The 23,595-nt window shown below is 39.3% G+C and overlaps 1 protein-coding gene across 6 annotated transcripts in view; it reads right to left on the bottom strand.

The window, feature by feature from the left end:
* Positions 1–23,595, bottom strand: part of LOC144497327 (mesoderm induction early response protein 1-like) — a 43,474-nt gene that overhangs the window by 6,140 nt on the left and 13,739 nt on the right. For 3 of the 6 annotated variants that reach the window (XM_078218437.1, XM_078218434.1, XM_078218439.1), the window contains exons 4-12: positions 19,863–20,072; positions 14,485–14,617; positions 13,158–13,222; positions 10,538–10,610; positions 8,743–8,894; positions 5,356–5,437; positions 4,153–4,247; positions 3,254–3,381; positions 1,415–1,554 (exon numbers count right to left, since the gene is read on the bottom strand). In XM_078218437.1, coding sequence (XP_078074563.1) covers positions 1,415–1,554; positions 3,254–3,381; positions 4,153–4,247; positions 5,356–5,437; positions 8,743–8,894; positions 10,538–10,610; positions 13,158–13,222; positions 14,485–14,617; positions 19,863–20,072 — 1,078 coding nt within the window. The remainder of the gene's footprint in view (positions 1–1,414; positions 1,555–3,253; positions 3,382–4,152; positions 4,248–5,355; positions 5,438–8,742; positions 8,895–10,537; positions 10,611–13,157; positions 13,223–14,484; positions 14,618–19,862; positions 20,073–23,595) is intronic. The other 3 variants (XM_078218438.1, XM_078218435.1, XM_078218436.1) reach the window with 3 other exon arrangements.

Here is a 23,595-nt window from a genome sequence, read left to right as displayed (position 1 = left end):
TTCAAATATTTAGAAATAAAAGTACTACATTGGAGTATTATTTAAAAATCAAGATTAAAATTACAACTATATCAATACTATTAGACAATTTGCACTTTTAAATTGCACAAAAGTGAACATCACCACTACTACTAAAACCACTGTTGGTTTTACAAAACAATGAAGATAACATTAGAATATTTCATGTCACTAGACATAAAGCCTGTGTGACTTGCTATTACATCAATGTTATCCCTTAACTGATGTTATGATTTTAATTTGTGGAAACAATATCTTATTTTAGGTCTTAACAGTTAGAATATCTTGAAGCTAGCAAGACAATATAATTCCTGAAAATAGTACCTTAAATCAAAGCAGTAGGGACTTTGGGCTGCACTCAATTTATTTTGTCTACTTTTGACATTTGGTGGAGGAGATCTTTAATATCTCCTCTCAGAAAAACCAACAACTGCCGAGAATATTAGTGTCTAGAGATAAATATCTGAAACTAAATTTTAGTACTGATTTCTACTCAATTTTGTATGCATGCTGTTAAGATTAATATTTTCAAAAGAACTTAAGCACATTCAACCAACTTCACACTGTAGGCCTCAAAACAGTTCACATTTTCTGGTCAATTTATCAAGAGTGGTCTCTTAGGTATCAACACAAATGCAGGTACACTCCAAATCAGAAAAAGATTTTTTTTGGGGTGGCATGGTGGCACAGTGGTTAGCACTGCTGCCTCTCAGCGCCAGGGACCCGGGTTCGATTCCTGGCTTGGGTCAGTGTGTGGAGTCTGCATGTTCTCCTGTGCTTGCATGGGCTTCCTCTGGCTGCTCTGGTTTTCCTCCCACAGTCCAAAGGTGTGCACATTAGGTGGATTGGCCATGCTAAATTCTCCCTCAGTGTACCCAAAGAGGTGCCAGAATGTGGCAACTAGGGGATTTTCACAGTGGCTTCATTGCAGTGTTGGTGTAAGTCTACTTGTGACTAATAAACTTTACAATTAACTTTACTTTAGTAAGGAAGGTAAAACAAAGATAGCTCTTCATCTAGTAATTTTCCAGTCTAGGGAAAGGAGCCCAGAAAATATCAAGTAGCTTGAGACAAACTAAATAAATTAAGATGCACGCTCGGTAAAGGACAATATTGCATATTTTCTCCTACTTGGCTACTGTTGTATAGTATACATACTGAAAATAACAACGAGGCATACTAAAGAGACAGATCCCTTTAAACTTGAGAGCAGTGAAGGGAATAAACATAACAAATGCAAGCAAAACATAACTGATAGTTGTTTTAGTATGCAAGTGTTTTATGATGACAAAGTTAACAGTAAAAGCAATGTATAGCATCTTTATATCCCAATACACAAGCAGAAAGGATAGAGTATTAAAATCAAGATGAGACAAAAAGTTGATTCACAACTCACCATTCATATTACTTCCTATTGCAGCAGTATCTTCCCTCTCTGTCTGGCTACTGCTACTGTTCGAGGTGGTTGGAGGTGGTGAAGGTGCACAACTGGAAGCTGTGCTCTCAGTTTCATCCAGTAGACGGTCCATATAATCCCTAAAACCAAATTTTACATTTATTATACAAATACCTGACTGGCCATTTCAAATTGGCTGCACTTCTGACTTGGTCCACCAGAAATGTAATGTTAAAAGAAACTTTTTTTTGTGCCATGAATTTATTTTTCTGACATACACAGCCCCAATCCCTTTCCTGCCTTGTGAACCCTATCTGCAAAACCTCTTTGCTAGCCACAATAACATTTCTACATAACCAAGCTAAAGCTGATTTATGATTCACTTGGACTCCATGCTCTGCAAGGATGGGGTACTGAATATCCACCATGAGTAGAAACAAACAATGAAATTAAGGATCTTGGCTATAAGTATATTGCTCAGGTCTCCTATTGAAATTATAGTCCTAGAATATTATTTCATTGCAAAGCCTAGGTTTTTCTGCTCTGACTCCTTGTCAGTTTGAGAATGGAATTCAGAACAGATGGGTTTTCAATACTGCTACTCTGCTGGTGGATTATCCACCGGAGAGATTATCTCTGCGTTGATATTACTTACGCAGTGGCAGAGTGTTTAGCACTGCTGCCTCACAGCACCAGGGACCCAAGTTTGATTCTGACTTTGTGGAGTTTGCACATTCTCCCTGTGTCTGCGTGGATTTCCTCCCACAATCCAAAAATGTGCAGATTAAGAGATCTGACCACACTAAATTGCCCCTTAGTATGCAAAGATGTGTAGGTTAGTTGGATTAGCTATGGTAAATGTGCAGGCCTTCAGGGATAGGGCTGAGAAGGGGGGCTAGGTGGGATGCTCTTTCAGAGAGTCGGTGCAGACTTGATGGGCCAAATGGCCTCTTTCTGCACTGCAGGGATTCTATAGCACAATACTGGCCTCCAAATTCAGACAAAGACACAGAAAGTAAATAGTGCTGAATGCCTGACCCCCGTCAGAGAATAAAACAGCAGCAGACCAATATTAAATAATGAGCGGGGCTACTATGCCATTTGTCCTGGGAATATCAGGTCAGTTTTAACAGTACTGGAATAACTACAGAAGGAGCTTAGAAAACCAGCAGCAGGTGAATACAATCGAGCTGAAAAATTATACCTAATATACTACAGCTCCACTTTGTATCCATTTTTCTCTTGAACCAGATTAGAACAAAACCTTTGCTACATTATGCCTACCTTGTATTTAAACTGTTTTATACAGCACGACTGGACTATGGAAGGGGAAAGGGGCATGGCAGTTTAAAACACACACACTGCTGGCCTTTCACAATATATCAATGTAGAACACACTTGCTAATGCAATGCTAGAAAATAAATTGCCACATTATACTGGATAAAAGCAAATTACTGCGGATGCTGGAATCCGAAACCAAAAGAGAAAATGCTGGAAAATCTCAGCAGGTCTGGCAGGATCTGTAAGGAGAGAAAAGAGCTGACGTTTCGAGTCCAGATGACCCTCTGTCAAAGCTCTTTTGGTGCCATATTATACAACTGGGGGCTGGGAGCAGTTAGATAAATGGTTGGTGTGTGGATCAGATTAATGCCAATTGATGGAGTTTGATCTGTTCTGGCTGTGGCGTAGATTCGGGGCCTGCCTTCTCATCCCACCCATGGTAAAAGAACATGGCATTTCCCCACAGTTTGTCGATTAATTGCCAAGGACCTGCCTTCCAGCACAGAACCAAAGATGATTATACAACTACTTACTGTCAGTAATTCAAAAACACTTACGTAACACCTGGATGAAGATTGTATTTCTTTTTTCCGAATCTAGTCTGCTGTGCAAAAAAATCATAACGCTCAGACTTCTTCCACATGTAATAAAATGCTACACAATCCCCTACTGACCGTGTTCTCACCTGAAACACAAAAAAATAATCAGTAATAATTTACCACCTTAAGAAAGTACATAAAAGTTACTTCCTGCAAGGCAAACTTTGTTTGTTTCTGTATTTTACTCCAAATTATTTTGCTGTTTAACTATTAGATATAAAATGTTTTAGTTTATGTATAACTAGATTTATCTTGCACATGAATTGTCTTTATACCATGTCTTCTAATGGACTTTTAAAATATTTTGGTTCAAGACCTGAACATGCCTCATAAGCTAGGCATCAATGAAAACATACACAAGGAAAATGTTGCAGAATCTCTAACCATATTTGCATAGTCTGGGAACATGCAATTTTCAAGAGTTTCCCAGCATGAAGTACTAGGTTGATTTGAAGCAGCTGCATTGCATTTTCATATCCTGGAAAATTTATCTCCTTTTGCTAAATGGCTTTCGAACAAAAACTAGAGACCAAATTCAATATTTAGGCATGGTAAATGTGTGGTGTTATGGACATAAGGCAGGTGGGGTGCTGAGTAACCTTGTTGTATAGTAACTCTAGAAATCATGTTTGCAACTTCCCCAGTGCCACTTTACTTTGAGGAAAACTGTGAAACTATCTTTCAAAGCGAGTTTGGACATGACACAACATGCTAGCTGTATTATGATATAAAATGGGGCCTGCTAATTAGCATTTCAAATTCTGATAACATTTTATATTCAGAATTTTCCAATAAAAGCAAAATTTAATCCGAGAAGTTGAGTTCAGGATTGTAAACGTGGATGAGATTTTATATACCTTGTTAGCCTGGATCAGATGGAAATCTTTTCCATATGCCTTAAGTCCCTGTTCAAAATTCCTACATTCTTCTTCACTCCAAATTGAGAGTTCTTCTACAGTAAATGGGGGGGGAAAAAAGAGCAAATATAGTACACACCTCAGCACAACACAGGTATTAAGTATACAGGTACTGTAATTCAAAGAGTTGAGTAATATTTGCAACAGTGCTTATATATAGCACTTGGCTATTGACAGATAAAAGTCCTAGAAAATTCACCAAATGCGTGATTTTTATTGACAGATTTTGCCAAGTTATGAATTATGAGAATGGTACTTATGATAAATATAACTTTGCACCCTATTTTGGCTTTACAATGCCAGTTTTGACATTATGCGCCATCCATCTTGTATATTTTTGGGTGGCTGACTCTGAATGGGCCCATGGAAGTAGAGAAACCTCCCTCTGATTTTCTGGTTAAACTGTGATCTTACAGCAGAGGTATGGGGACAGAGACAGGCAGGATTATAGATGAACATGGAGTAGTGGAGTGGGAAAGGCAGAGACAATGCTACTGTCTTGGAGGGGTCTGCTTACTTTAGGCAGAAATTACCACCAAGAGCTTGAGAGCACAGTAAATATGCCAACACAGTACTAGGCTCATCTCCTAGCGTGTGTGTGCTTTAATCTATAATTACTTGTTGGCTGACAAATAGCTTCAGAAAAGTTGCTTACCGCAAGTAGAAATACAAAAACTCAGAGGAACTGGACATTGGTTTGTGAACACATGTCACTCATTTTTAACATTTTAAGACTTATAATTGGTTCCTGTAAACTCCATTGTGTTATAAGTCAGGGGACTTCAATTTTGGAGAAACAAGCACTCTGCAAATAGGGGTAGGTATATTATGGATGCAGAGCTTAATTTTATGACCCATAGGAACTAAAATAAAACAATGCTGAAAGATTTCAACCAACATCTTTCAAGTGGAGGAAATAAATTAACTAAAGTATCTGAAGAACAATCCTGAAGTTAGAATTTGGGGCAAAAGATAGGTACTAGGAAAAATGTATATGAAACATTTTATTCAACTAATCTTTACTACAACTAAAGTAATTATTGCAAAGCCAAGTGGAAATGGTAGTGAGTAAGCAAGGCTATAATGCTTTCATCAACTGTAAAGGAAACATCACCACCTAGTGGGAAATTAATATGCTTTTACCTCTGGCTGCCTTCACATTAAATCTCAATCTTCGCAATGCTTCCTCCGTATCAAAGTTGCACTTAACCAACTCATACAATGCCTGAAAAAGATAAAAGAAACTCCTATAGGTGTGGATTTTTCCAGATTAGTAACCAGATGTTATTTTGTAAGATCTTATTGCATGATATTTTGAAGGATTCTCACCAGAAATGATTGGTTTATCAAATTAGATTCATGATTTTTTTTTAAAGACACAATCTATGGTTATTATGGGTATTCATTTGAGTATATTTAATAATTTCAATTCAGCTAATAACATTTTCATTAGATTTGTTTAGCGTAGAGATAACAACATACAACAGGAAAACTACACTTAACATTCAATGGCATTGCCATCGCTTAAGAGAAGAGTTACATTCTCTCGTTAGAGACGTTCCTAGAACTTGTGCAGCATGGTTGTTACAGGCTGCTTATCAGCACGGTTGTTACAGGCTGCTTATCAGCACAAGACTGAATCTTGTGACTGACTACTTTAGTATCTGAGAAGTTCTGAAAGGTGAACACGGAGCAGTCATCAGCAAAGATTCCTATTTCTGACTTCATTGGTGAAGCCTAGGACACACCCTGAGGAACTCCTGCCATGATGTCCTTGGATTGAGATGATTGACATCTAACAACCTCAACCGTCATCCTTTGTCCTCAATACAATTCCAATCATGGAGAATTTTCCCTGATTCCTATCAATCCAGTTTTGCCAGGGCTCCTTGATGTCAACAGCTGTGACTCACCCCCCCGCACTTGCTTTTAGTTCTTTTCTCCATATTTGGACCAAGGCTGCATTGAGATCTGGAGTGGAGCGGCCCTGGTGGAACTCAAAGCTGAGCGTTACTGAGCAGGTTATTACTGTGCAAGTGTCACTTGACAGCATCGGTGATGCCACCTTCCATCATTTTATGATAGAGCAGTAATTGGCCAGGTGTTGGATTTGCCCTGATGCTTTTATTGGACAGGGCATACCTGGGCAACCTTCCACATTGGCGAGTAGATGCCAATGTTGTAGCTGTACTGTAACAGCTTGGCTAGGAGCGTGGTTAGTTCTGGAGCTTGTATCCAGTACAATTATCAGAATGTTGTCAGGGCCCATAGCCTTTGCAGTATCAAGTACCTTTAGCCGTTTCTTGATAACATGTGGAATAAATCAAATTAGCTGAAGACTTGGCACCTGCGATACTGGAAACCTCAGAATAAAGGTGATCATTCACTCAGCACTCCTCACTAAAGATGGTTACAAATGCTTCAGCCTCATCTTTTGCACTGATGTGTTGGGACTCCCCTATCATGGAGAGTGGGGCTATTTGTGAAGCCTCCACCTCTGCTTCACTGTTTAATTGTCCACCACCATTCATGATTGGAAGTGCAGGACTTCAGAGCTTTGACCTGATGTTTGTGAAATCGCTTAGCTCTGTGTGGCATGCTGCTTTAGATGTTTGGCATGCAAGCAGTCCTGTGTTGTATAAAGCTGACACCTCATTTTTAGGTATGCCAGGTGCTGCTCCTCACATACCCTCCTGCACTCCATTAAACCGGGGTTGTTCCTTTTGCTTTATGGTAATAGCAAAGAGGGGAATATGCTGAGCCATGAGGTTACTGATTGTGATAGTATACAGTTCAGATGCAGCTGATAGCCTACCACGCCTCACTGCTGCCCAGTTTTGAGCTGCTAGATCTGTACTGAATCTAGTCCATTTATTAAGGTGGTGGTGCCAAACCCAATGGAAGGCTTATGCTCAGTGAGAAGACACTATTTTACCTCAGCAAGGACTGTAAGGTGGTGACTTGTAGCCATACTGTCATGGACAAATGAATTTGCACAATCGAGATTGGGAAGGACAAGGTCTAATAGTTTTTTTCCCCTTCCCGTTGGTTGCTTCACCACCATCGCAGGCCCACTCTGGCAGATATTCCTCAAGACTCAGCCAGCTCAACCATTTATGTTGCTATCAAATCACTCTTTGGGATGGGCATTTTATCACCCTCAGGAATTGCATTGGTGAGAGTCATCAGGAGATCACTTGCCCATGTTTGACCTGACACCATGAAAATTCATGCGCTCTGCAGACAACATTGAGAGTTATCAAAACAACTCTTCCTGACTGAATACTACTGTGCCACTGTCTCAACAGGGTTGGTGGGGAGAGAGAGAGATAGATAAATTTTGCATCAGAAAAGTTATGTTTTCAGCTAACTACCCTCGTAAGGGATAGGATAGCCATCAGACAATATGATTAATTTGGGATCATGACACATGGGCTAGAGAAAGAGTAGATGTTATGAGAGGACCGGGACGGTGAAGTGAAGGAAAAATGGCATGCATTTATACAATATTTTTCCTGACCACTGGACATCAAAATATTTTAAAGCCAATTAAGTACTTTTGAAGTGCAGTCACAATTGTTGCAATGTAGAAAACATGGCAGCCAATTTGCATACAGCAAATTCCCGCAATGTGAAAATGAACAGAAACTGTTTTTTGTGATGCGAGGGATAAAATAGGTGAGAACAATGGAAATAATTTTTCCTGCGGTTCTTCAAAATAGTGTCACGGGATCTTTTACATCAACCCAAGCAGACAGATGGGACCCCAGTTTAACATCTCATCTGAAAGACAGCACCAAAAGTGCAGCTCTCTCTCAGTTCTGCACTGGAGTGTAGGCCTTGATTTCTTTTGTGCTCAAGCCCTGGAGTGGGGCTTGAATCAGGAACCTTGTAACTCAGGGACAAGAGTGTTAGCAACTGAGCCATAGCTAACACAAAGAGCTGTTGATATAGTAGCCATTATGGAAACATAAAATGATTTGAGATTGTCTGACATAGGAATTGAATACATTTTGAAATTGAATGGTGATTCCCCCAGAAATATTAGTAATTGATAAATGATTTTTTTTGTTTGTGCTGCTGCAATCATTTGAGAATTGAATTTGTTTCACATTTTAAATCAAAGCAAATCATACTATTTTTGAACAATAAAACACATTTTGATGGAGTACGTCTATTAGCAAGAGGAAGTGTTTCAGTAACCAAGTTTTTTAAAAATTGCACTTTCAACTAAAAAATAACATTTTAAATAGGAAATATAACCATTTATGGGATGCTATGCAAGGATGCATATAGTGATTTTACCCAAGGCAAGAGTTTGCCCACAACCTCCTTATGGTTCCATGTGATAGCATTCATTTGTTTGAAACAAACCTATTTTCCCATGCTTGACTGCATGGAGTCAAAAAGAATAGATATACTGTAGTTTGAGCATTGATTTAGAACACTACTCAAAATTCTGATTCCAGTTGCAAGTTGCTCCTCTAACAGATAAAACAGACACTTCCAATTTTAATTTGCACGACAAACCTGTTCATTGTCTTTTATGTGCGAGCCTTCTGGTATTGCATCCAATCCTTTCTCCTCACCCGTGCGCTTACTAGCATCACAAAGAAATTCCACCACTTTATTCTCAGGCAGAAAATCAGGATTCCACAACAACTGGTCTTCATTCTCATATACTAGACATAGATTTTTATAAGATCCATTAGTGCACAGCTTTATCTAGGTCACATACTTGCGTTTATGTCTTTCTTTTCAAACAAAAGGGCAGCATTTTTACAAAAGATACCAAAGATTTTTTTAATAATCTGTAAGGATTTGTCATATCTGAAGGAAACACTAGGCAGATTAAAAACAAACAAGGGAGAGTTAATTTCATTACATTTTTGTTTCCCCCAAGTGACAACTTATTATGGCATAGAATGTCTCAGGTGCTGGAAGAGCTGTGGTAGTTCACCCAAGTGACATCACTTCACGTGCATACCCAAAGAACATCAGCAGGCTATTTCATAGAAGAGGACATCAGTGCCATGTACAAAACCTTTCAACACAGTTTTCAGGAAACTGGATAATGATCAGGGCAGGAACCTACGCTGACTCCCTCCTGGCCCCAAGACACCAAAGTTTATTGTGGTATCACACCACCATCCTGGCAGAGATCAGCTAACACCACAAACCAGAGATCAAACCAAAAGGCTTCTTGGTCACGTGACACCAGGACATAGGTTTAAAACAAAGAACGCGCCCAAGCAGTGGGATTAATTTTGAATTGTGCTAGCACAAATCAAATGAAGCTAGTAGCCTGGAAAACTTTCAATTTTAGCTTTTACGGTTGTCATACATAACTTCCAAGTGTCCAAGTAAAATTTGGTTATATTCTTGCTAAAGATGTCAACTTGATGAGGAATGTATCAACATCAACTGTTATCAGAACTGACCACAGTTGTGATATCTCCACAGTAGAATAGCCTGCCAGTACTCACTATCCAAGTTTGGATAGAATATTCACGGGTTGGTGACAGCTATGGAATCTTGCCTCAGCAGCAGTCATTGGTTAAGGATAGGTGTGCACTTGAATTTTTGGAAATATGTACAAATTCTATGCAAGGTTGGGAGCTGTGTGTGGATCATCATTACAAAGCCACTATGGGCATTAAAGAATACTGATGGCATAAATGGTAGACGTTAGTTTCGTCAAAACAGATGTCACAGTACTGTGTTAATAACACATTGTTAACAATTTTGTAGAAAATAATTCTGAAAATTTTGAAGTTAATCTGAATAGGTTAGGGACTAAATGGCTAATTCAGAATGTTATGGTTCTATTGGGAAATATTTAATCCGGTCGGATCAGGGAGAACATTGCTCAAAGTATTTCAGTCCACTTCGACCAGTGTAATGAATTTCAATTCTAGACGTTATGATAGTTTACATGGTGTGAAACACACAGGGCATAGACAGCATTGTTTCCCACATCAATGCTTAGTGTGAGAAGTCAAATGCTGGGATTACAGGCATATACTTCCTTACAGAATTTAAATATAATTGGTATCCATGAAACCTGGCAAGACAATAACAAGATCTGAAGAGCAGTTGAAAAGTCACAGAAGATTATGCACAGGCTATTTCACAAAACGCAGACTTATTTTAATATCTGTTTTGTATGTGTTAAAATTAGTACAGTCTAAATGTAAAACTTTCTGCTGTCAGTAAATAATATAACTGGAACACAGTATCCAACAGACAACAGTTTCCCTCAGCCAATGCAGACTTACACATTTCATCTTTGCAGAAACAGACTTGAAAATCTTAAAGAGCTTACCTTTTTCATTTTCTTTATATTTATAAAAGCCTATAGGAACTTCAGCCTGGTATTGGGAACCCACCATAATCTCCTGAAAAGCAACAGTAGCCATTTTTATCAGTATGTGAAAACTATTATACTAAGCAATTCCTTTTAAGTTACTGTTATATTGCACTTACAAGGCTGGCAGTCGGTAAGATACAGTAAAATATGGGTCTTCCCGCCTGCTGGCCTTGGAAAATCTGACAAGTTTACTTTGATATTGTTGCTGGCTGCAGGGGACCCATGAGTCAGAAGTCGGTGGCACTAGCACTACACTAGAACAATACAAAAGCACCTGCAATTAGCTCAGAGATTTTGAAAGTCTTAATAGATCACTGATGCTAAACTCAATTTATGTAACATCTATGAACATTTTTACATTTAACTTTACATATCATTTGTGAGAGTGATAACACATTCAATTTTATTTTCCCAATATTAAAACTAAACATATATCACTGCCTCAGAGCAGAGAAGAGGGAGAACACTGACCATTAAAAAGAATCTTGCTTACTGCAAATTGCTAAAACTGTGAAAGTGACCAGGAACAGTGCAAGTTATTAGATGACATAGATTAATTAGGTTATTGAAAAATATTGCTCGTCACTTGTCAACCCAAGGCTAGAGATCATCTAGATCAGTTGAAGATTTGGTTGGACTGTGTCATGGTCAGGAGATGTGAACAGAGCACTGGAATCATCAAATTGAATCTTGGCTTGATGATAGAGGACTGGTAACTGAAGAAACAACTCAAGACAGTTGGCCTGGGATGCTCCCATGAAGCACTGCTGCAGTGACGCTCACAATCACAACCATGTTTGTGTCAGGTATGATCTTAACCAATGGATGTTCTCCCCTTTGACTAGTATTATCGATTTTGCTGAGACTCCCTCTGGTATCAAATGTTGGCTTCATGTTGAGGCCAGGTTATGAAACCTCTCAACTGAAACTCAGTTTGTGTGCCCAAGTTTTGACCAAGGCTATGAGGCAATCTGCAGCCAAGTAGTAATGACAGAACCCTGTACTCTGCTGCCAGCAAGTAGGTTATTGGCAAATAGATGTTATTGAGTAGGAACAACAATGATTTGACACATGAGAATTCGAAGTTGGTAGCAGGGATTGCAGAAGAACTTGCATCAATTTGGTCAGAAATAAATTAACTAGCCAATCTCAGGCCTTCCCTTAGGCAGAATTCCTGCTTGTCTTGTTGCTGTCAGGAACAGTGGTGACTACTGCAGGTAATGCTTGAAGGCCTTCATGTGGACCCAACTGTTGTGTATTCATATTATTTCTAGTGTTTCCTCACTAGCAGACCAAGCACATGATGTCACTAACGACATTACAGGCCATTTGGGCGGGCAAACGGCAGTCTACCGTAGCAGCCTGTAATATTAACATCCTTTCAATAAAGCTCTTTGTTTGTTTGAACCTTCAAGGCCTGCAGCCTTTTTCTTAAAACCACTAAACTGACCATGTTTCCAGCCACGACGAGCTAGATTAAACTCCACCACATATACTTCTAATCTAATCAATTTACTTGAGGCTATAGAACACCAGAAAGTAGATAAAGGTCTCATCAGTACTTGTTTTCTCAGGCACGCAGTTTCTCTTTTTAAAAAGAATATTGAATAAGATTTTAAAATCTCTCCTGATTTTCTCCAAATTGTGAAAAGCCCTTTGGCAAAAATAGCTAGAATGATTCATTCATCCAACTACACTGAAGCATCCTGGAAATTAAGGCACGCTGCACACTCAGACTCCACGATCTAAATTCAGCTCTTAGAATCAGAGCATTAGCAAAAATATTGAGTCTCTTTTGAGAGTTGCTGAACCATTCAAATCAAAAGGTACAAAAGGAATTCAATTGATTAAATTTAAATATGTTTATTGCAAAGTTATTTATTTTCACTATTTTAAAAATACTTAAATCCTTATTTTGGACATCAGAAATTGCAATTACTTAAAATAATAAAAAAGTTGAAAATATTTTCAGAAATAATTATAAACAAATTATATGAACCTGACACTCTCGGTTACTAGCTACTGCATATGATCCAGATTACTACAGTTCAATGTGACCCCTTTAACAATCAAAATGCCCACTATAGCATCACATCCAGGAATAACAGGTACTTAAAAATTTTCAATGATGTAGATGCTTCATACACCAAGTTTAATACACGATAGATAGATGTACTTTGATACCAAAAATCAATGAGTTTGAAGTCACATGCAGATGGAATGCACTACATTTTACAATGTTATCCTAGACAGAATTTAATTTGGACCTTTTGAGATTAGATATAAAATACAGCCATGTAGGAAGACCAATATACATCACATAGCATAACAATATTATTAGTGTAATGGGTGCATCAAGCAGAAACAATGCTGTTCCATGCACATTTTAATAGCCTTGCATTTAGCATTAGTGGAGGCTAGATTGATCAGTTACAGATGACGCGCTGCATAGGACAAGTGGAGAAGAAAACAATTGGGAGAATAAATTTTTATGTCATCAGAAACATACTTCCAATTTAGCAGTGTATTTAGGCCACATAGATATTGAGTATAAACTACTGAAACACAACGGTACCTTTTTCCAGTCTTCTGAGGGCACATAATCTTCATCATCTTCAGATTCCTCTTCCCCTTCATTACCTATGAATGTTAATGTTTTGCCCAGAATCAGTTATGAAATATATCAAGATCTGATTTTTGAACACGTGCTTTTTTTGACACTAGGTACAAACTCATACTTCCTACTTTGTTGCACTTATGCAGGTGCCAGTTTCAATCTACAAATGCACATCCAGGATTTTGCAATTTTAAATGCTCATACATCAGCACTGCACCATGATATATCTTGATGCACCTTGTTCAGGACAGAATTACACCACTTCTTGTGGACACAGATGGATCCTGGCATATTAACCTTTACAATTTTGACTTGATTGGTTTAAAACAAATACTGCCACAAACCAGATTTTTCGGCCAGAGACTAATCAATTTCTAAATTGTTCTGACCACCAATTAGTTTAAAATAAATACAACTTGGATTAATGGGGAAGAAAAGAGGAGTAAAAAGAATGGTTTTATTTGGGTCATTACAATATAAACAAATGGCAATAATGACAAACAGAAATCCAAAACTAGAGATGGGCATCCCAAGAGGGTTTTAGACATACACAGATGATCCCATTTAATTATGAATAATTGATGCCAGTTTATCAGAAGGCAATATAGTAGTTATTAAAGATGCATTAGGACAAAGTACAGAACTACATAGGTGCACTGTGGTTATACGAGGCAATAGCTTGTTTACAATTCAAGTTTATCTATTAACTCTGGTACAAATGCATAAAGGATTTCAAATCAATTTTAAAAACTGATAGCTTACTTGAATGCTACCAAGTTTTCAAACGTGAAAGAAAAGTCAGGGGCACTGAATTCCAAAATGGCAATGATTGCCAAATTCAACTAAATTTAATTGCAACTTTTATATTGAAAATTGTGTAGCCAAAGTGTGTTTTGTAACAATAGGTTAATTAAGCCCTTGAGACAATTGGTTTCCTGAAATAGCAATCTCATTTTCAGTCTAACATTATGGCACTGGTGGTTACAACCCAAATTCAAATGATTGCAAACCTGCTGATATCAATCGCTGAGCAACAAGTGAAAATTATATTCTCACACGCTACTGGTAGGCCAACTACTGCCCATTAATGACACTCCTTAACCAACGAGTAACATCACTTAACTTGCACTTGAGGCAAAGGGTTTATTGGAATGGTTCTCAGCTGTGAAAAAATCTTTGTTACTCCAGGAATAATGGAGACTGAAATAGCTGTTGAGAACATCTTGGATAATTGGAGTAAGTGTTGAAGTTGGCTACCGTCACATACATGCACAAAGAAGTATACCTATGTCTAAGTATTTACATCTGCGTGGACGGATCATCTCTTGTACATCTTGTGAGGTAATCAATGGTGTAAGGTCATCGTTAGAAGACAGAGTTTCATCATCTTGTCCATGTGAGTTTTTTGGTATTTCTTGCTATAGAAACCAAAAGATATCCAAAACACAGTTCAGTCAATTCAGTCTTATGGATAAAAGGAAATAAAAGTTTATAAAGTTCTTGAGCAATATAACTTTGGGCATATGTGATAGAAAAACTGAAAGGCATATGGAAGCATAATTCATTTAAAGTTAACACTGTCCTGACTATAAATGGCAACAACATTTGAAAAGGTGCATCTTATGGCTAGCAGAATTGGAGTCCACAACAGTTACTAGAAGAAAATTCACTGCTCATAAAACAGGAAATTGAACCATTCAGCTTAATTAACAACTGGATAAATAAGTTTCCAACCTGTGCAATTCCAAATTTTTAAAGTTTGATATTGCACTAAGATTTTATAAACACCCTGTATAAATCAAAGTTGAAAATCTACTTGAAAATGACCATAGTTACTCCAAAGGATGAAAGGCTTAGATTGTGGTTCTTTAAAAGAGAGGAGGAAGAAATACAAGGATATGCAACACAGTTCCGAGGAACTACAGCATGTTATCAACTACAGAAACACAAAATAATTACTCTATTTTACTTTTTAATTCTCTTCAGACATATTTCCATATACTTTCATCACTCTTTACAAACAGGCTCATAATGTTCTGCTCAGCTTCTTATTTATAAATATATTTATATAGGAACAAGCAAAGTTCATCATACAAAGGAGAGTTTATCTTTGCCAGAGATCAACTATTTCAATGAGCTTCAGTATCAGGACACCAAGTTAGGTGTAATCGATGGGATTTGAATTGAAACTAAGTTGTGGGCTGAACAGAAGGGAGAGTCTATGCTCAGCCAGAGCAATCAACCAAGATGGAGGAATGGTGCCAGTGACAGGCAAACAACATTTGGGAATAATTTTGTTATGCCCCATGTGCATTTGGAGAAAATCCTGGTCCAGCTATAAGTTATGCAGCTTTGGCAGTCTGATTGCACATTTGTCAAGGCAGGTGCTGAACAAGCAAAGTTGAATATCAATATAGACACAATAGCAGACCCAGTCACTGATGCCAATTAAGGAAAACATATACATTAAGAATGGCAATAAAGGAGCCCAGGATGGATTTTTGAGGAAGTTCAGAGATACCAAACAGAGGGTATGAGAAAATCTGTTCACTTTGATGAGCTATCACAAACAGGATTGAGCCTAAACAAGGGCAGTCCCAGAACTGGACCATGAAGACATGAGAGAATGATGTGATGATGAACATACCAAATAGGAGCAGAAATAGGCCATTTAGCCCCATAAGCCTGCTTAACCATTCAAAAAGACCATGGCTGATCGGTTTCAAATTCCAGTTTCTCATGCAGCTCCAAAACCTTGGCTTCTCTTGCCCAACAAGAATCTATCTCTACCTTAAAAATATTCAATGACCCCACCTTCTGAGGCAGTATTCCAAAGTTGCACAATCCTCAACAAAAATTCTCCTAATCTGTCCTAAAAGCCCCCTAATTTTAAACAGTACCCCTTTATTCTGGACCCACCAAGAGGAAACTTCCTTTCCATGTAAATCTCAAGACCATTCAGGAAATCATATGCTTCAATCAAGTCACCCCTCACTCTTTGAAACTCCAGTGGAAACAAGCCCAATTTGTCGAAGCTTTCCTCATATAGATACCAGGTGTGGTAACTACTACTGGATTTTGCTTATAGTTTAAAATCTATGGGATGTTGTTTGGGGAGGATTAGCCCTGAGGTTTTGAAAGTAGAGGAATTTTGAACAGGATCAACTTAAATGTATTGTGTATAGCCATTAATGTCGTTAAGTGTATGCTTTTAGGTGCTTTGTGTGTTTACTGCTAACAACATTTAATTTGTTTAATTATTAAAATAAGACTGGAACATTCTTTCTTGGTCTTCATATCTTTCCTCACATTATACCAAAATGCAAAAAAAAAAGTAGTTAGGAACCGGGATTTCATGTTTCCCTTCTGGGATTTGGAATACCCTAGCAGTTGTCAGCTAGGTTCTTAATCGTATCAATCAAGTAAAGCTCCTTTGAAACATCTCCAATACATCTATATCCTTCCTTAAGAAAGTAGACAAACTGCACACAGTATTCGAGATCAAAGCCCTATATAAATGAAGCACAATATCCTTACTTTATGTTCAATTCTAACATGCCTGCATATTAACTTTTTATGCTCATACACTACAACTTCTACATCCCTATGCACCTTGGCACTCTGCAGTTGTTTTCCATTAAAGTGATATTCTGCTTTTTAATTCTTCCCAAGTGTACAACTTCACATTTTCCCACATTATAATCCATCTGCCAGATTTCTACCGACTCAACATCCATCTGCAACCTCCTGATGTCCTCCTCATAATCTACTTTCCTATCTTTGTGTCATCTGCAAATTTAACTACACTGCCTTCACTCCCCTCATCTAAGTCATTGACATAAATTGTAAAAAGTTGAAGCCCCGACACATACCACTGCAGGACTCCACTTGTCATCTCTTGCCAATTGGTTAAATATGATTTCCCTACTACAAAACCATGCGGTCTTTTCAATTACCTTGAGTTTCTCTCTCTAAATGCCCAGCCATCTTAGTAATCAATTCTAACACTTTCCTCACAACAGACATCAAGTTAACTGGCCTATAGCTTCCTGCTTTCTGACTCCCTCCCTTCTTGAAAAAGAGGGGTTATATTTCCTACCTTCCAGTTTGACACAAACTTTCCAAAATCTAGTGAATTTTGGAAAATTAATACCAACGCATCTACTATTTATTTCACCAACTCTAAAGATCTTAAGGTAAACCAGCACAACCAGAGATTTGTCAACCTGGAGCTCTGTCAGTTTGCTCAGTACTGCTTTCCTAGTGATTGTAACTTCACTAAATTCTTCTCTTCCTTCCACTTGATTTATTTTGTATCTTCTATAGTGAAGACGGAAACAAAATACTTGTTCATCTCATTATTATCCACTATTAATTCCCCATTGATCCTCGAGAGAGATTCAATTTACTTACTCTTTTCCTTTTTAAATACCTGTAGAAATTCTATCCATTTTCACATTTCTATCCAGCTCTCTCATTCTCAAATTTATTTCTCCTGATTAATCTGTTATTCTCTGCTGTTCTTTATATTCTGACCAATCATTTGACCTGCCACTCATCTTTGCAGTTGCATGCTTTTTCCGCAAGTTTGATGCTTTCATTAACCTCTTTAGTTAATTACAGATAGTGGGTCTTCCCCTTAGAATTCTTTACAGTAGGAAGAGTATTTTGCAATATAAGTTTAAATATTTTATCAATTTATCCTCTAGCCTAGTGTCCCACTTCACTTCAGCTAGCTCAGTTTTCATGCCCATGCAGTTGCCCTTATTTAAAATATTAGTCTTAGATTCACTCTTCTCCCTTTCAAACAGGGTGAGGGCTCTCTTTACTATTAAGTCTTCAGATCTTGAGAGGTTGAAACAGACCAGATACCATACTTGGAGCATAGTTGGTGGCTGACCAAGAAGGGCACCAAATTCAAGGGGTTTGAATAAACTTAGGCAGGTTATACAGCAGATTCAAGGGCCTGAGATATGAAAGGATGAAATGAAGGATTGGCTGAGGGGTGGTGGTGTTGGGGTGAATAATTAAAGATTTAATTCCTGAACAATGCCTTCATTCCACAAATATTTCCCTGTAAGGTGATGGGATCACGGGAGGAGAAACTGGGTCTTAAAGATGAAAAGAATGGAGTGGAAGGTATAGAGGGTGTGTGGCTAGAAAGAGACGGTAAGGGAAAGAGGCACCAGATGAGACAGACATGCCAATCTCAGATAAATAAATTGATCAGATTTTCTTTTTGTTTTGCACTAGATATTAGAAATGCAAGAGGTTTAAAGCAGCAGATTGACAGATAAATTAAGTGGCCATGCTTTATGATTGATGACAACAATTATGCACAAATAACAATTTGGCACAGAGATAAATAAGGTTGCAAGTTCAAGAGCACATCATTGAACCTGTTAGGGAATAGCTTCCCCCTCATTCCCAACTTCCAGAATGCAAGCAGCTACAGAGTTGTGAGTGGCAAACAAAGTTTCAGAGAGACTATAGATTGTGGCATACATGTCAACCTCTGAAGCTTCAAAAAAAATTCTTCCTAAAGCAGGGATCAACTTGCACATTGAGTAGGAAATGTGAACTGCCCGTGTTGGTCTAGGAGCTTGCTATTTTTGAAATTTGAAAAAAAAACTGGTAATTCAAATTAAATCAATGTGATCCATTGTATTGACTGAAGTACATCTACAAAGCTTTCTTTAACCAGTCTCTAAAGACTTTAAAATCCGTCAAATTCATTGTTTTCAGCATCTGATGCAAAGTTCATCAAATTAATTGCTTCATTTTGGCTATTCTGGATCAGATCTGGCACACACAGTTTCAGGATCATTCCTAACAAATCATCTTGCATTCCATTTCACCGAATTGGATATTCTGTATTTTTTGAATGATGAGTTTGTGCACTGCTAAAATTTGAATACAAAACTACAAAGCAGGGCAACACACACATTTCCATTTATTCTGAAAGTATTTTCTTTATAAACCATCCACCTATTCGATTCAGCATAAACATAGTTCATGAATAGTTTGTTGAGGCCCATATCCAAATGGTTGAACTGTGGACCCATTTTTGTTAGTCATTTGTCACATAGGTGCTTCTTCACGTTTGTCTTAAATTCCCGTGCATATTCCTAGCAACATGGTTCATATTGCCTGCTTGATCCCATACACCAAGTTATAAGGAGAATAAAACATGCATTTCTGTGATGAAAAATTGAAGTCGACTCCTAATGCAGATATATAATTTTTAGCAGAAAACAGGATCAGCTTATATGCGGAGTGTAGGACTAAACTGACTTTTGCCTCCGGTCAGCTTGTACACCACAATCTCTCGTATCTGTAATAGTGACTGAAATAGTAAGGTCATTTGAAATAGCCATCAGAAGAGCACGTCTGGGAGCATTTGTAACAAGGATAAAGTTGAGTAATGACCAGAGCAAGGAAATCGGAGACCAGTCGTTATATTCTGACACACACAACCTAAACGTGGAAGGACAAAAATCTGGATTGACATTTCTTGCACATTTTTCACAAATGGTTGAACATTGAAATTTTTTTATCCGTCTTACTCACCATTACATTTTACTGAAGCCCCAGTAACATTGGAACCACAAGTGCTTCAAAAAAATTCCAAGCTCTAAACACCAGAGATAATTTTTAACTAACCTGATTTAGATTTAAGTCAGGTAGATCCTCAGTCTCTGGAACTTCGCTACTTCCACTATTTTCTTCATTATCTCCTTCATCCCCATCATCATCCTCCTCTGCTTCATCATCCTCATCTTCATCATCCTCATCATCTTCCTCATCTGGGAATGGAACATTTTTCCCATAGCCGTACAAATTTAATAAATCTTGGATTGGCATTTCACCTTCCTAAAAAAAAGTAAAGCACAAGATGTCCACTTAAAAGTCATACTATTTTCTAAAAGGTTGACAAAATGCAACCACTAGGTTTCATCAGACACTTCAGCAGCTGCCTACATCTAAAGATTCACTTTAGATGTAGGCAGCCGCTGGAAGCTGTTGGAGGCAAGGAAGCAGGCGTGCTTCCTTGCCTCCAACTCTCCAGCCCTTGACAAAAGTCTCATGAGTGCACTGCCCTTACTTTTCCTGCCTGGCTGTGTCAGAAGGCTGGGAGAGAGTGGAGCAGCTGGATTCCCAGATATGTTGTTACTAGGAATGGAGTGACATGGCAATCCAACTGATTTCCACGCTGCAAAGGTTCAGGCCCCTTGTGATTCCAGAACTATAGTAACATGGCCAATGTTCTACTGTCCTCTGAAATGGTTTTGCAAGCCACTATGTTTGGGGAAAATAGGGATGAGAAATAAATGCTGGCCTTGCCAGTGACACATTTGCCGTGAACAAATAAAACTCAGTCTCTGACCTGCTCGGGGCAGCATGGTGGCAGTGGTTAGCACTGCTGCCTCACAGCACCAGGGACCCGGGTTCGAGTCCCAGCTTGGGTCACTGTCCGTGTGGAGTTAGCACGTTCTCCATGTGTCTGCGTGGGTTTCCTCCGGGTGCTCTGGTTTCCTCCAACAGTCCAAAGATGTGCAGGTTAGGTGAATTTAGCTAAAATTCTCCCTCAGTGTACCTGAACAGGTGCCGGAATGTGGAGACTAGGGGATTTTCACAGTAACTTCATTGCAGTGCGAATATAAGCCTACTTGCAATAAACAAACTTTAACTTTGCTCTTGTAAGCACAGTATACACATATTTTATTCATTCATGGGATGTCAATGTCACTGGCAAGCCCAGCATTTATTGCCCTTTATCTGAGTGGCTTGCTCAGCCATTTCAGAGGGTATTGAAGAGTCAACCACAAAATTGTGGATGTCACATGGAGGCCGGACCAGGTACGGGCATTCGTGAACCAGATGGATTACAACAATCAACCATGTTTCCTGGTCATTAGGCTTTTAATTCCAGTTTTTATTGGATTTAAATTTCATTATCTGCTGTGATGGGGTTTGAACCCAGGTCCCCATAGCATTACTAGCCCAGTGATAATATTACCATGCCACCGCCTCCTCTCAAGTCTCTGGTCAATGTTGACCCCCAGAATGTTGATGGTCGGGGAAGGTGGTTAGACACTGACTGTACATTGTCAGGCATTTAATTGAACAAAAACAACAGTACAGCACAAGAACAGGCCCTTTGGCTCACCAAGTCTGCCGACAGATGTTCCTCTAATATTTTCTTGCCTCTACCTGGTCCATATCCCTCTACTCCCTGCCTATTCATGTATCTATCCAGATGCCTCTTGAATGTTGTTATAGAATCTGCTTCCACTGCCTCCTCCGGCAGCACGTTCCAGGTATTCACCACCCTGCGAGAGAAAAACTTGCCTCTTGCATCTCTCAAACTTTCCCCCTCTCACTTCCACTTATGCCCGAGTAATTGATGCTTCGACCCTGGGTAAAACTTGTCATAATCTTCTAAACCTCTATCAGGTCCCCCTCATGCTCCAATGAAAACAATCCAAGCTCATTCAACCTTTCTTCTTAGCCCACATCCTCCAAACCAGGCAACATCCTGGTAAATCTCTTCTGCACCCTTTCCAATACATCAACATCCTTCCGATAGTGTAGCGACCAGGATTGTACACAATACTGCAAATGCTGCCTAACCAAAGTCTTATACAGCGGCAACATGATTTTCCAATTCCTATACTCAATGCCCCGACCGATGACGGCCAGCATGCAATACGCCTTCTTGACCATCTGAGTTGTCATTTTCAGGAAATTGTGGATCTGCACGCCTAGATCCCTCGGTATGCTAATATTTCTAAGGGCTCTACCATTTACTGTATACTTTCCTTTTGCAGTAGACCTTCTAAATCGCATCACCTCATATTTTTCTGAGTTATATTCCATCTGCCATCTTTTGGCCCAGGTCTCCAACCGATTTATATCCTGCTGCATCATCTGACGATCCTTCTCACTCTCTGCTACTCCCACAGGTAACGGGGCATGGATGGAACTGGCAGAGGATATGAGCAGCAAGAGCATGGTTCTTCCAACTTTGATATCGTGACCGAGAGGATCCAGTACAATAGGGGGGCATGACAGGTAAATGACATAACACTTTCTGGTGACAGTCCCCAGACTATGTCTTGCTTATTATTTTCCTGCATAGCACACTACAGATCAACATGCTCTACAGCTCCACTCATAACCTTTTCCTACTGGCACCTCGCATCCCCAACTGAACAATCAGCACTCAAACTTACCTCAAGCCGTTCCCTCCTACATCCTTGCCTCTTAACAACCTCTTAAAAATGTCGCCTCTCCCTTCGCTGTGTATAGGCCATTACCATTCTTCCCTGCTTCCCTTCTGGCAGAAGAGAGCATAAAACTTGGTGGAGGTGGGATGAGGGAAGCAGGGTTCACCTCCAAGACAAGCACTTTGGCAACACACCCACAAGTTCCACGGAGGTCTTGTTCCAGCACGCTGCAGATGTCTGCAGCTGACCATTTGCCTCCGAATCAATTTTAGGTGTCTCCTCTCCTTCCAGTTGATCTTGGTGTCCATCTTATCTGCCACGTGGAGGGGCACATAGCTGAGAAGGAAGATGGCTTTGCTTCCGCTGATGCATTTGGCAGAGGTGTACCTCGTGTCCTTCACTCTTGATGTGGAGTTGCTGGCATTTGACTGGGGTAGGCACAGTAAGTAGTCTCACAACACCAGGTTAAAGTCCAACAGGTTTATTTGGTAGCACGAGCTTTCGGAGCACTGCCCCTTCATCAAGTGAGTGCAGGATTTGGTTCACAAACAGGGCATATATAGACACAAACTCAATTACAAGATAATGGTTGGAATGCGAGTCTTAACAAGTAATCAAGTCTTTACAGATGCAGACAATGTGAGTGGAGAGAGGGTTAAGCACAGGTTAAAGAGGTGTGAATTGTCTCCAGCCAGGACAGTTAGTAAGATTTTGCAAGCCCAGCCAAATGGTAGGGGTTACATGTAGTGTGATATGAACCCAAGATCCCGGTTGAGGTCGTCTTCGTGTGCGGAACTTGGCTATCAGTTTCTGCTCAGCGATTCTGTGTTGTCATATAGGCTGCCTTTGAGAACGCTTACCCGGAGATCAGAGACTGAATGCCCGTGACTGCTGAAGTGTTCCCTGACAGGAAGGGGACACTCCTGCCTGGTGATTGTCGAGCGGTGTCCATTCATCCGTTGTCGTGGATGGTCTGCATGGTCTCCCAGTATACCATGCTCCGGGACATCCTTTCCTGCAACGTATCAGGTAGACAGTGTTGGCTGAGTCACAAGAGTATATACTGTGTATCTGGCGGATGATGTTCTCACGTGAGATGGCATCCGTGTAGATGATCTGGCAAGTCTTGCAGAGGTTGCTGTGGCAGGGTTGTATGGTGTCGTGGT

Source organism: Mustelus asterias, chromosome 8, assembly GCF_964213995.1.
Source record: "Mustelus asterias chromosome 8, sMusAst1.hap1.1, whole genome shotgun sequence".
Lineage (NCBI taxonomy): Eukaryota > Metazoa > Chordata > Chondrichthyes > Carcharhiniformes > Triakidae > Mustelus > Mustelus asterias.
This window is presented reverse-complemented; position numbering and strand designations above follow the sequence as displayed.